This window comes from Pongo pygmaeus, chromosome 2 (assembly GCF_028885625.2).
Source record: "Pongo pygmaeus isolate AG05252 chromosome 2, NHGRI_mPonPyg2-v2.0_pri, whole genome shotgun sequence".
NCBI classification, from domain to species: Eukaryota; Metazoa; Chordata; class Mammalia; order Primates; family Hominidae; genus Pongo; species Pongo pygmaeus.
In genome coordinates, this window is record NC_085930.1 from 47,061,888 (window position 1) to 47,074,478 (window position 12,591).

The 12,591-nt window shown below is 42.1% G+C and overlaps 1 protein-coding gene across 12 annotated transcripts in view; it reads right to left on the bottom strand.

The window, feature by feature from the left end:
* ZBTB20 (zinc finger and BTB domain containing 20) overlaps positions 1-12,591 on the bottom strand; it is an 838,685-nt gene that overhangs the window by 25,302 nt on the left and 800,792 nt on the right. For 11 of the 12 annotated variants that reach the window (XM_054482786.2, XM_054482788.2, XM_054482789.2 and 8 more), the window contains one exon: positions 10,793-12,397. In XM_054482786.2, coding sequence (XP_054338761.1) covers positions 10,793-12,397 — 1,605 coding nt within the window. Of the gene's footprint in view, positions 1-10,591; positions 12,398-12,591 lie in introns of those variants that run through there. The other variant, XM_054482803.2, reaches the window with a different exon arrangement.

A 12,591-nucleotide genomic window follows, 5' to 3' on the forward strand; every position in this document is an offset into this window, starting at 1 on the left:
GCAAGGGATGGAGAATGAAGGACAGAAAAACAAGACAACAAAAAAGAAAAACAAAACAATTAAAAAAATAAAATCTGATTGCTTAATGGATCATCCTTGATTGGAAAAATCCAGGCCCTCCTAGCCTCTCATGTGCAGAGAAATTTTGCTTTATGGTGATGCCAGGACGGTTTTGTTTTCCATTTCCCTATGCCATAAAACGGCTTTCTTGGAAAGCTACCAGATATTCCCCACTAAAAGTCTTCAAGGTCACTCCGTGGAAAAGGGAGGGCTACTTTTGAAGGGGGTCACTTTCAGTGTCCTCATTAGGGGATTTAGTGTTTCCCATTAACATTATCAAACAAATAGAAGAAGTAAGAGAGAAGAAAGATCTTTGGAGACATGGGGTGCTCTAGAATCCTTGAGAACTAAGGATATTCGTCACTATAGCTTGGTTCCTTGGGGAAAGTCCCCACTTCTAGTAGTCTAAGAAATACACCTGTGTGTTGATTGTGAGTTTGGAAAATATTTGCCAACATAGGAATACATTATTTTGAAGAGCTATACTTTCAAGTTTATCTACTTTAGACAGAAATCTTTCTAAAATATAATTTAAGGGTTAATTGCCTGTTCTCTATTGACTGTAGTGAGCTGCAGATTGGCCTCATTGGGTGTAGAGGCTGAGTAGGCGGTGGGCAACATGATGATATCAGACTCAAATGGTCCTATTCAAATCCGGGCACCAACACACTCCACTCCACTCTGACAAATCACCAAATGCCTCTGAGGTATACAATCCTACTTACCTCATTGTGCTGGTGTTGACATAAAATACATATGAAATCACTTTGCAGACCACCAAGAGCAGTGTGGGAATACATGCATGGTATTCTTATTACAAGGATACCTCCCATCCCCATTAAATGCTTCCATATGCTTTTTGAACTCTTGGGTCAATTTTTAAAATAGTTTTCCTGCGTCCTCCTTTGCTCTCAGCCTGTTGGCAGAAACCCTTGTTTCTCCTCAGTTTACTGCTTTGGTTTGGCTTAGAAACCAAATGATCAAGTTTGTTACAAACAGTAAGGTAAGTAGTAATACTCAGTGCATGAGTATTCTTAAAGTCCATGGGTCCGTGGCATCTCTTTAAGATAATTACTTAAAGACTTGTTTTCTTTGTGCTGTTTGTTCTCAGCTCTGCTCCTGACAGGTGAGATGAACTGCGTGTTTGGTCCATCTCTACCGCCTCATTCCTGACTGCCCAGTGTAGGCCCTCACCTCAGAGAAAAAAGTCCTTCTTCCACATACTCTTTTAGGATCCAAACTAAAACCCAAAGCCTCTGAAACTCTTTAGGGTAATATTTCAACATTTGGACTATGCAACAAGGTAAGAAGTCTTTTAAAATTTGAGTTAACTTCCACTTAAAATATATGCCTTGACTGTTTTTCCTTTTTTCCCATTATGAAATAGGAGAGCTTTGATGTATTATGGTAAGAGCAGCAACGAAAACAATCACCACGTATTGAGTGCTTACTATGAAGCAAGGTTGGTATTAAGTGCTGACTATGTAGCAGGGTTGGTATTAAGTGCTGTATGTGCATGATCCATTTTATTAAACTTTCTCTCATCAGGAATTTGTTGTTGTTGTGTTTTCAAACATAAACAGATATGTTTTGAAGCACACTGACCAGACAGTATGATGCATAAGATCACAGGGTTAGAAGATAATTTTACTTTTAGATTAAAACAGGAAAGGTTAGGGAAGCCTCATTGCTAATAATCTCGATTTGCTGAAGACTTCAGTCTATGCATAGTGCTTACATTGGTACCTTTTTTTTTTTGAAGTGAGAGATTCCCTAAGAGAGACAGTCATGCATGTTTTTAGCTGAAACATTTCTGTCAGCTGTAAACATGCCTGGAAGTCAGCTGGTCTTTGCTATCCCCATGCTTTCAGACAATTTATAGAGGCTATGATAGGCTGGCCAACTATCATTTAAAACGTGTCCACCTGTCACCTTTTATGGGAAGCGTGCCTTAAATTCCAGATGGTATTCTGGCTGCTAAGAAGTTGAAACTTCACCTATGTTAAAATGCTCTGCTGTTTGAAACTTTCACCTTCTGCGTGTTTTTCCTCAAGGCAAGGTCACTGATGAAGCCTTTTTCACACTCTTCTAATCTGTCTATAAATTGATTCTTCACAGTTGTCATGTTTCTCTCCATAGCATACATAGGTATGTTGTTTGTGTGCATGTAGTATTGGTTCTACCATTAATTATCCATGTGACCCTGGGCTTTTTAAGTGTTTTCATTTCTCTGGGTTTATTTCATTTTCTGTATGTGAAGAGTTGGACCAGGCACTTGCACATGGTCCTTTGTGGATTTAGTGGTCCTGAGTCCATGGTGGACTGCAATCCCTGAGGACTCTAGTCCTGGCCTTGTCAATGAATGACCCAAGGGCAAGCTACTTAGTCACTGAATGCATTAACAGTCTCACATTTTAAATAAGACAAAGTATCCTGTTCCCTTCCCTGCCACAGAACAATGGTATGTTACTTAATAAAGAGAAATGTTTGCAAAGCACTTGGGAGCTCCTTAAAGGAAGGTGCTCTCTATAATTATTAAGGTGCTGTGATGGTGGAGTGTAGGTATTTCAGAAACTGTCTTACTAAATGGGGCATATTTTCAGATTAGTGAGGTGCTCACAATTTTCACCTCTGTATGAATTTGAAACGCAGTCACTCAGCAGGAATGAATGATTGTGTTTTAAGAAAAATTTTTTTCCCACTATTTTCTTGCATATTACTTACAGCAATCCCAAAATGGCTTTAGACATTATACATAAAATGGATGAGGCCTGTCGATTGTTGCTCTCCAAGTAAAGAAATAAAAAGTGAAGATAAATGGTCAGAGATGGTTTTCCAGGTTTAAGCCTATGGTCAGGAATGGCAAGTCTGATTTGTCAGAAGGAGACACAAAGTAAAAAGTGGATAATTGAATTATAACATCAAGGGGAAGGTCATATAAGTTCCTTCACTTTAAATGATCCATTTTGGGCCTATACAGATGTAGGAGTCAGATATGAATTCCATTTCCTTGGCTGAGTGACTTGGGCATGTCATTTAACCTCTATAAGCCTCAGTTTCCTTATCTATAACTTGAGAATAATATAGTAAGTACCTGTCTCGAAAAGGTGTTTTGAAAATTGAAGAGATAAAGCACTTAGTACAGAGCATGTGGTCATTTTAAGAAAAATTAAACTGTTCCATTCATCACAAAGGAACCAAGGATAAATGAAACCAACTGCGAAATGACTTGCATGGCATATGGAAGTCAATCCTGAATTTTTAAAAAATTATTTCAGATAATCAGTAAAACAAGTGATTATATTGCATATAGTATGTAATTCAGAGTTAAGGGTATAGTCTACTCTCTCAGTTACACATGCGAATGGCAAGAAGTGGTATATGGATAAAATGTCAGCACAGAGCATGGACAGAGGATTTCCTAGGAAACCTGTGACTGAGCAGTGGAGGCACAGAAACCAAACAGCAAGGGAAGAAACTGAGGGGGAGGCAGTGCCCTTTACTGCCTTGCCAAGGGTGTTGGGCGTGGTAAAAGTATACGTTTTTCTCAATTTTTCAATGTCTGCTCATCACCTTCTTCTCATGGACCAGCTCTGACACGAACTCTACCATGACTGAAAAGTGAAAAAAAAAAAAAAAAAAAAAAAGGAAGAAAGATCCTGCTTAGGTTAGAAGATGCAGAGGGTTCCGCCCGAAGCTCACAAAGTTCAAGTAAAAGCCATCCTAATGGGTAAAGACACTCCAATTTTGAATAGGAACCTCTTGCACTGGGGGCTCAGCAAGAACCCACTTATTCTACTGATTTTTTTCCCCTCATTTTAACCAAGGTTTCTCCTGAGCTGTGAAAAGGACAATGAATGCTGTTATCAGGAGATTTTTCAGAAGCACTGTTCCTACCTGACTCTCCTGTCCTCTCTGCCTCCCCATCATCTGCCCTAGTACAATGCCCTCCTCATTCGTGAGTACAGTGACAGGTCAAAAAACCAAGACAGGGTGCTTGATGAGACAGCAGGCAGCAAGGAAGGAGGAGAAAGAGGAGAAGGTGGGTAGCGGAAGGTGGCCACTGGTGAGGAAAGCAGAAGGAATACTTGAAAGTGCAGGTCCTCTGAATGGGGAACATCAAGACACAACCAGAAAATGGGGAAGGTTCCATATTAACAATGGAAGTACATTCAGATGGAATCATACGCAGCTTTTACTGGCTGCAGAGTCTAGTCTCCATCAAGAGACATCTGTTTAAAAGGAGGCCCACATGGCCGGGCGCCATGGCTCGCGCCTGTGATCCCCGTACCTTGGGAGGCTGAGGCAGGTGGATCACCTGAGGTCAGGAGGCCGAGACTGGCCTTACTAACATGGTGAAACCACATCTTTACTAAAAATACAAAAAATTAGCTGGGCGTGGTGGTGGGTACCTGTAATCCCAGGTACTCAGGAGGCTGAGGCAGGAGAATCACTTGAACCCGGGAGGTGGAGGTTGAAGTGAGCAGAGATGGCACCACTGCACTCCAGCCTGGGCGACAGAGTGAGACTCCATCTCAAAAAAAAAATGGGGGGCCCACACACCTGAGATATCAGTGGTGTGATTGCCTGCCAGCCTTTCTGTTCATTCCCTGGGATGTGATCCTGTTGCTAGTTTGGACTGTGAGGCTAAGAGGGACTGCCTATTGGGAACATGCTGCATTCACAAAATATCTGTGGCTTCAGTGACAACTAAGATATTTTAGTTTTAAGCAGAACTTTGGACAGTTTCATCCATGCTACTTGACTTTCCTTAAAATTTTGTGAATAGAGTGGATATTAACATCCCCAGAAAATAGTATCTCCAAGTAGGGAGTTGTACTGACTGACATCTTGAAGGTCATCTAAGAAGTCAGTAACACCTGAGAGTGTAATACTAGCCCAACCAGATTATCTTCCTCTCTGTTGTTAACAATTCCTTGTTCTCTGGATTATGCTGCAAAATGTATGATGCTACTATAACACATATTAATGGCTTTGATAGTTTTACAGCATTCATAATTAAGTGTTTTCACATAAATTACGTTATTCAATTCACAGAGCAATCACGTAAAGTAAGTACTACAGATCTGAAAAACTGAGGCTTAGGTCAGTTATAGAACTTAGCCGAAGTCACTCAGTTAGAAAGTGGTAATATCATGGCCTTCTCACTCCAAGCCTTATACTTGTTACTTTACACCCACTGACTTGATATAATTAATAGTCCAAGCTCCATATGAGGATTAACACATTATCTTCATATGACTATTATGGCCCAATCACCAACATTGTTATGCTACTATTGTTACTATGTCTATTTACATTGAATTCACGGCTGAAATAGCTGACCTTCTCAAAGTAATAAGCAAAATTACCATATGTGCAGAAGATACCAATGGGCTAAAAACAGTCGCCAATGAACGGGCTGTTGATAATATGATTCAGAAAACGCCAAAACATTTATCTCTTGTGGGTAAAAAAAAACACAAAAGTGTGAACACAGATATGTGTACAATATATTCTCTAGCGAATAAAAAAAGAGAAAAAACAAAGAAATTTAAAACTCTTGCTGTGAAAAGAATGTATCTGTGTATAAGTCCCTTGAATTAAATTCTCCTGGAAAGCGTGTTCACATTTTAAAATTTTCTTTTATTTATTTTATTTCAATAGTTTTTGGAGATCAGGTGGTTTTCGGCGAATGTGCGCATTGACCAAATGAATGGGCATATGAAAGTGTGATATACATGTATATATATGTGTGTGAAATGTATGTCTCTGTGTGTGTGTGTTTCTGCTCTCACAGAGTTTACATTCTAAAGGGAAGGTGTAAAGATAATACATGATGATATGAATAATACAAGTCAGTACTGCTAAATACCAGAAGGGATACATTTGCCATGTGACCTATGTAATTTGGAAGACTCAACTTACCTCTTATATGTGAGTGATTAGTTTCTGTGATATAATTTATCCACTACAAAATCAAGCTTTGATCCATAATTTTGATTTACTTTTTCTAAACAGATTCTTATTAGTGGAATTTTAAAAAATGTTATGTAACAAAAGCAACCTGATGCCATTCTTCTAATTACCCAGGCTCACCTCTTTAGGGGATTGATTCTCAACTTCAGCATGAACCAGGGCTTGTTACACAGATTGCTGGGCTCCATCGCCTGAGTTTCTGATTTAGGATGTCTGGGGTGGGGGTGAAGCGTGGGGGAACATAATTTGCATGCTGCTATTGTGGGGATCACACTGCTCCAGGGTTATCTTTGAATCTGCCCTATTGCTTGCTTTCCATATCCACGTTGACACCAAGGCTTATCCTTCTTGTATTCTCTGTCTTTCCCTTTCATTTCCATTCCTTTATTTGACTTCTGCTTTTTTCTCTTGATGGAAGGGGGTAGAGGGGAGCGCTGCTTTCTTCCGTGACAGGACGGTTTGTATTATCTTTGTTTTTTTCTCTCTAATTCTGTTGCTTTCAAACATGCCCTTAACTCTTAGTTTCCTTTCTCACAACTTTTATGAAGCTGCAGTAAGTGAATGAAAGAAACTCCTAGAGATAAGGAAGTCCTCCGTGGTTTGTTTAGCAGTGGATAAAGAGTGGTTAGGTGAGGAATTTTCTTTTACTGTTATAAAAATTGTTAAGGAATAAAAAAATTCTTGTTATGAAGAATATTCAAGAGCAATCTAAGGAGTATAAAATAGTTTCAGTGTTTAAATTCCAAAGAGGAAGGACATATGTCAAGCGTGTATTATTCAGAGACAGGAAATAGAGCAAAGAAACTAAGTGTCTCCTGGGTAGTAGGGGCAAAAAGTAATAATGATGAGGATTTTTTATTTTTCTAATTAAGTAACACTTTGCCTCTTCTGAAAAGCTCTCACATGCATCATACGTTTACATCAAAAGGCAGAAAAAAATCATTTTTATTTTAAACTCAAAGAAATAGAGGGTTGTGACATTAACTGACTTGTTGAAGGACACACAGCCATTTAGAGGAAACAAAACTGGATCCAAATCATCTAATTACAGTACAATCGTCTTTCATTTATGCCTCTACTTTAAATTTTTGGGTTATAATCACTATGAAATATGCTTTACAACTAAAGCTTCCTTGATTCTTAAAGGCAGAGCTTAGCTCCAAAGCCAATATGACGGACTACGTCTTTGTCTCAAACAGATTTTTTTTCTTTTTTGATACAGAGTCCTGCTATGTTGCCCAGGGTGGAGTGCAGTGGTGTGATCTCCGCTCACTGCAGCCTCTGCCGCCTGGGCTCAAGTGACCACTTCAGCCTCCCAAGTAGTTGGAACTATAGGCATGCAGCACCATGCCTGGTTAATTTTTATAGTTTTTGTAGAGCTGGGGTCTTGCCAAATTGTCCAGGCTGGTCTCATACTCCTGGGCTCAAGTGATCCTCCCACCTTTACCTCCCAAAGTGCTGGGATTACAGGCATGAGCCACCATGCCTGGCTCCAAACACTTTCTTTCATGCATGTGGATCATTAACATAGAGCAGTACAAATTTTAATTGGAATCTGAATCTTAGAATTGATTCTCTTCAGTTTTTTTTTTTTTTTTTTTTTTTTTAAGAGATAGGTACCCAGGTTGACCTCGAAACTCCTGGGCTCAAGTGATCTTCCCGCCTCAGCCTCCTGAGTATCTGGGACTATTGGTGTGTACCATCACACACAATTTATCTCTGCAGTTGTTGAAAGCAACTACCATCTATATTAAACTTTGGAGTTACTGAATTGCTAAGACAGTTACTCTGCAGGTCTACTGGTTTGCATAGTAGCTGTGATGGACAGAACTCAAATTTCTTTTTAACTTTGTCAAGCTATTCTTTTTTTTTAGGATTCTTTTTGGTTAGAGTATGGGTGGGAACACAGAGTCCAACTCTACTCTTACAAGTATCCCCGTGCTCTCTAGAATCTTTTTATACTAACATTTGGACTTTTTGCTTTGAATTTTTATGACTTCCACTGGGCTCTTGGAAAGTTTTGAGGCTCCATTTTTTTATGTTTTCTCCAGAAATTGAAAAGAACTTTGTTTGGAAATGCGAGCTACAATGAACTCAGGTCTTGAATTATTTCCACATGTTCCGGCTGTCTTGTTTTTTGAAAATCTAGACCAATTGTTCTAAAACTTTGTTAGGTTAGGGGATCCTTCAGTTAGACAATAGCCTTGAAAGACTGATAGGATTTCCAAACTGCCACTGCCAAATAATTCTGGAATGAAAGGGAAGAGCATTACTTCTTTTAAATTAGGTGCCTGATTGATATAGGCACATTATTATTTTCAGATGGGGCTATATTATACACACCATTACAATAACATTCATAATTTACTGAGGATGTTCACAATTTACTAGAAAACTGAAGTCCACATTTTAAGCATAACTCAGATTTATAAAATGACTCTATCTATAGCTTTTGCATCTATGTCTGAGTGCACAAATCCTTTCTTGGTTTTCTTATATCCAAATCTAGTTCTCTCAGTTAACCACAAAATCCTTCAGTGAATCCACTGGAGAAATGTATTTATACATCATGAAGATACTTTTTGGTAGTACACTGAAAATTTTATGTTGCAAATTTAAAGACTTATTTTATTATGTGATCTAACAGAATGTGTGAATTTTATATCTGATAGGTGTACTTGAAGAGATGTACAGAGGGGAGAGCAGATATGTTTATGGATCCAAGACCAGCAAAGTCAACTTTGGCTAAGGAGATACTTTCACAAATGGTCCTTCCTGCACCCCTCCCCCATGTTCCTTAATTTAATGGCTTATAAATCAGCTATCCGGGGGAGGAAAGGATATAAACTATGTGACAGCACTCTATAAATCATAAGATGCTACAAAACAAAAACATTACTATTTGACTAATTCACCTAATGATGGTGATATCCATACCATATGGAAAATTTCTTGTGATTTACCTCTGGTTATTAGTACATTCACATTTATCCCAAATAAACAAAGTGACTTACAACTACCCAAGTTTCTTCATAAATTCAGTGGTGAGTCACTCTGTTTATTTGCAAGTGTGAATACTGTGATCTTTAAAAACTGATTCTCATAAAAGTACACACATTAATTTACATAATGTCCTGACTTACATCACCCTGCAAAGAAGGCAAAGTTTATCTTAAGCAACGTTCTATTTCAGTTGTACAATTCCATGTTTGATGCCTTGCCTCTATCTGTTGCTTTCCTTCCCTTCAGTCCCCAATCTAAACTTTGCTGTTTTATGTCTTCTCTCTTGGATTCCTACTAGCTGATCTGAGAAACAAGGTTGTTTTGAGAAACTAATTTGTTTTCATGTATCAGAATTCGAGTATGTAACTTTTCCCTGGTAAATTGTCATTTAATAAGGGTATTCTGAGGCCAGGCACAGTGGCTCATGCCTATAATCTCAGAACTTTGGGAGGCTGAGGCAGGCAGATGGCTTGAGCTCAGGAGTTTGAGACCAGCTTAGGCAACATGGTAAAACCCTGTCTCTACAAAAAATAAAAAAGTTAAATGAGCGTGTTGGCATGTGCCTGTAGACCCAGCTACTTGGGAGGCTGAAGTGGGAGAATTGCTTCAGTCTGGGAGGTTGAGGCTGCAGTGAGCCGAGATCATGCTACTGCACTCCAGTCTGGGTGACAGAGTGAGACCCTGCCTCAAAAAAAAAAAAAAAATTTCAAATATAATGATCATCACTGTTGTAGGTATTCTTAGGTCCAAGAGAATCTAGGTGAAATCACAATTGCTTACATGCTCACTTATATGGAGGCACATCCATGGAATGCCCAATTCTATGGGAATTCCATATCTCTGTCCCACTATGGGACTACGAAAAAGGACTGGCTGAGAGGTCAGAAGATCTTAGCTCTGGAATCATAGAATCCAGGGATGAAACACGATCTTGCCCATCTCGATGACTGAATCCTGTGTACAAAATCCCTAAAAATGTTCATCCATTCTCTACTTGAATGTGTCTAATTACATAAACTCACTCCATTTAAAAGCAGTCTATCTGATATTAGAACAGATCTGATTGTTAACAAAATTTTTCTTTTATTTTGTGGAAAGAATCTCCTGATAGCATCCAATCATTGGTTTAGTTCTACCTTTTGAAGCCGAACTATACAAACTGAATGTCTCCTCCTCTTAATGATCTTAATAATAGCTACCACTTATAGAGCACTTATTATGTGCTAGGAAGTACTCTAAAGACTTCACATGTATTAATTTATTCTCAAAACAGCACTATAAGGAAGGCGTATCACGATTATTCTCATTTTATACACAAGGAAACTGAAGTACAGACAAGTTAAGTAATTTTTCCAAGGCGACAAGGTTTAGTAGTGGCTAAGCCTGAATTTACACCCAGGCCATCTGGCTCTAGAGCTCAAGCTCTTCCTGACTACAATATGCTGTCTCTGAAATACAAATACTTGAATATGGCTTATATAATGACCCGAGTCTTCTCTTCTGCAGTCTGGACATCCCTAGGACATCCCTTCTCCATAAAGGGTTCCTGTGATGGTGTCTCTTGGTGGCAGGGTGCTTTGTTCTTATGATGGGAGGAACATAGTTGGGGTTTCTAGAAGAGGCTTGTGGTGGGGTCTGTTTAAAATCTGAAAGATGATCCCAAACCTTCCTTTCTACCTGCTCTCTTACCTTGCCTTCCCACAGCCCCCTCAGCCCCTGCTGCCAGGCCTCCAGGTGGGGCGACACTCACCTGTGTGTACGAACATGTGCTTGACGTAGTTCTGTTTGGCGGTGAAAGTCTTGTTGCAGAGAGTGCACTCATAAGGCTTTTTTTCGCCTTGCCCACTGGCTGTGCTGTGGCCTGCGGATGAGGCCAGGGGCTGTGGCGCTGGCAGCTGTGCAGTAAAGGTCGACAGGCCGGGCTGGGACACTGTCACAAACTGGGTCTGCTGGCCTGCCAGGGGCTGTGGCAGGCTGAAGAGGAAAGGCTTGGGGCCACTGCCCGCGGGCTGGGTAGTGAAGAGGGCTGGCAGGTAGGTGTTGCCAGCTGTGCCAATGACCTGTGTGTTGCTGGTCAAGGTCAGAGGCATCCTCAGGTTGCTGGTGAGGGTTTCTGTCTGGCGTAAGTAGAGCTGGGTACTTGGCAATGGCTGCCCGATGGACGTGTTGACCGAAGGCTGTTGTAGGACGCTCTTGTCGGAGCTGTTGCTGACAGTGATAACAGTGTTGTCCATCTCCACTTCATTGCTTCTCTCCGGAGAGGAAGCACCTGTTTCTAGCTGGTTTGTCTGCGGACCACCCTCGGCGGGGGCTTCTGCAGCCTGCTCGGGTTGGGCGGGTTCAGCCTGGCTGTCCCGCGCCGCCCCAGGCCCAAACTGCTGCTCCACCGAGTCAGGCTCGGTGCCTATGGAGGAGCTGACGCCCGAGTCGAAGCTTTCACCTTTGGGCTCACTCTCCGTGCCCTCGGCCTGGTCTGTGTCTTCCGTGCACTCCTCGGATTCATTGCGTTCTAGGATCTGCACCCTTTGTTGTCCGTAGTAGTCGTAATCGTCCTCCATCTCCTGCTTGATGTGGATGTTGCCCACTAGGGTCTGGATACGCACAGGCCGGGGCTGCTTGCGGCAGTGCGTGGTCTCGGGGGTGGTGGACAGGTAGCGCTCCATCTGCTGCGAGCGCTCATGGATGCGTGTGATCCAGCTGGGATCTTCCATGTGGTGGTCGCGGGGCAGGCCGAGCGCAGTCTCGTGGTGGCTGACCACTGCGCCGCTGTAAAAAGAGCGCTCGCCGCTGCCATTCTGCATGGAGCACGCGTAGAGTGCCGAGTAGATCCTGTCCACGCTGTGCTGTGGGTGGCTCTGCAGGTAGCCCGACTCCGTGTCGCTGCTCTGGCCTGATGTGCCTGACTCGGGAGTGCCTCGCGGCGTGTCCTGGCCCGAGTCCTGGATCCCCGGGAACACATCGCCCACGTTCTGTGACACGATGCGCGTGCACTCGTCGATGACTGTTTTGATCTGCAGGATGCTGGCGGCCGTGAGGATCTGCAGAGCTTCCGACTGCGAGACCCGTAGCACGCCGCTGTACATGAAGTCAATGAGCTTTTGCACTGACTGCACTGACACCACCGACGGGATCTCGATGTCGCTGTAGCCAAGCAGCAGTTTGTCCTGGAAGAAGGGGCTGCCGGCTGCCAGCACGCAGCGGTGTGCGCGCAGCATGCTCCCGTGGATGCGCACCGTTACGTCACAGAAGTGGCCACGGTTGCGCTGCTCGTTGAGGGTCTCGAGCACGGAATTGCTGAAGTTGTGAAGGTTGATGCTGTGAATGCGCTCGGTCATCCCCTTGCAACTGATGTCACCTGCAGCATGTCAACGCAGACACAAAACAGGGCATGGGTCAGATCTAGCTGGCTGCATTCCTAACACCTAGGTTTCAGGTGAGTAATGCTCATGGCTCCTAGAAGCACTGCCCTTACATACGCAAGCGGGGAGATGGATAGGCTGCGGCATACAAGCTGTAGGTACGATGGCCTGAGGGAAAAGGACCTTGAAT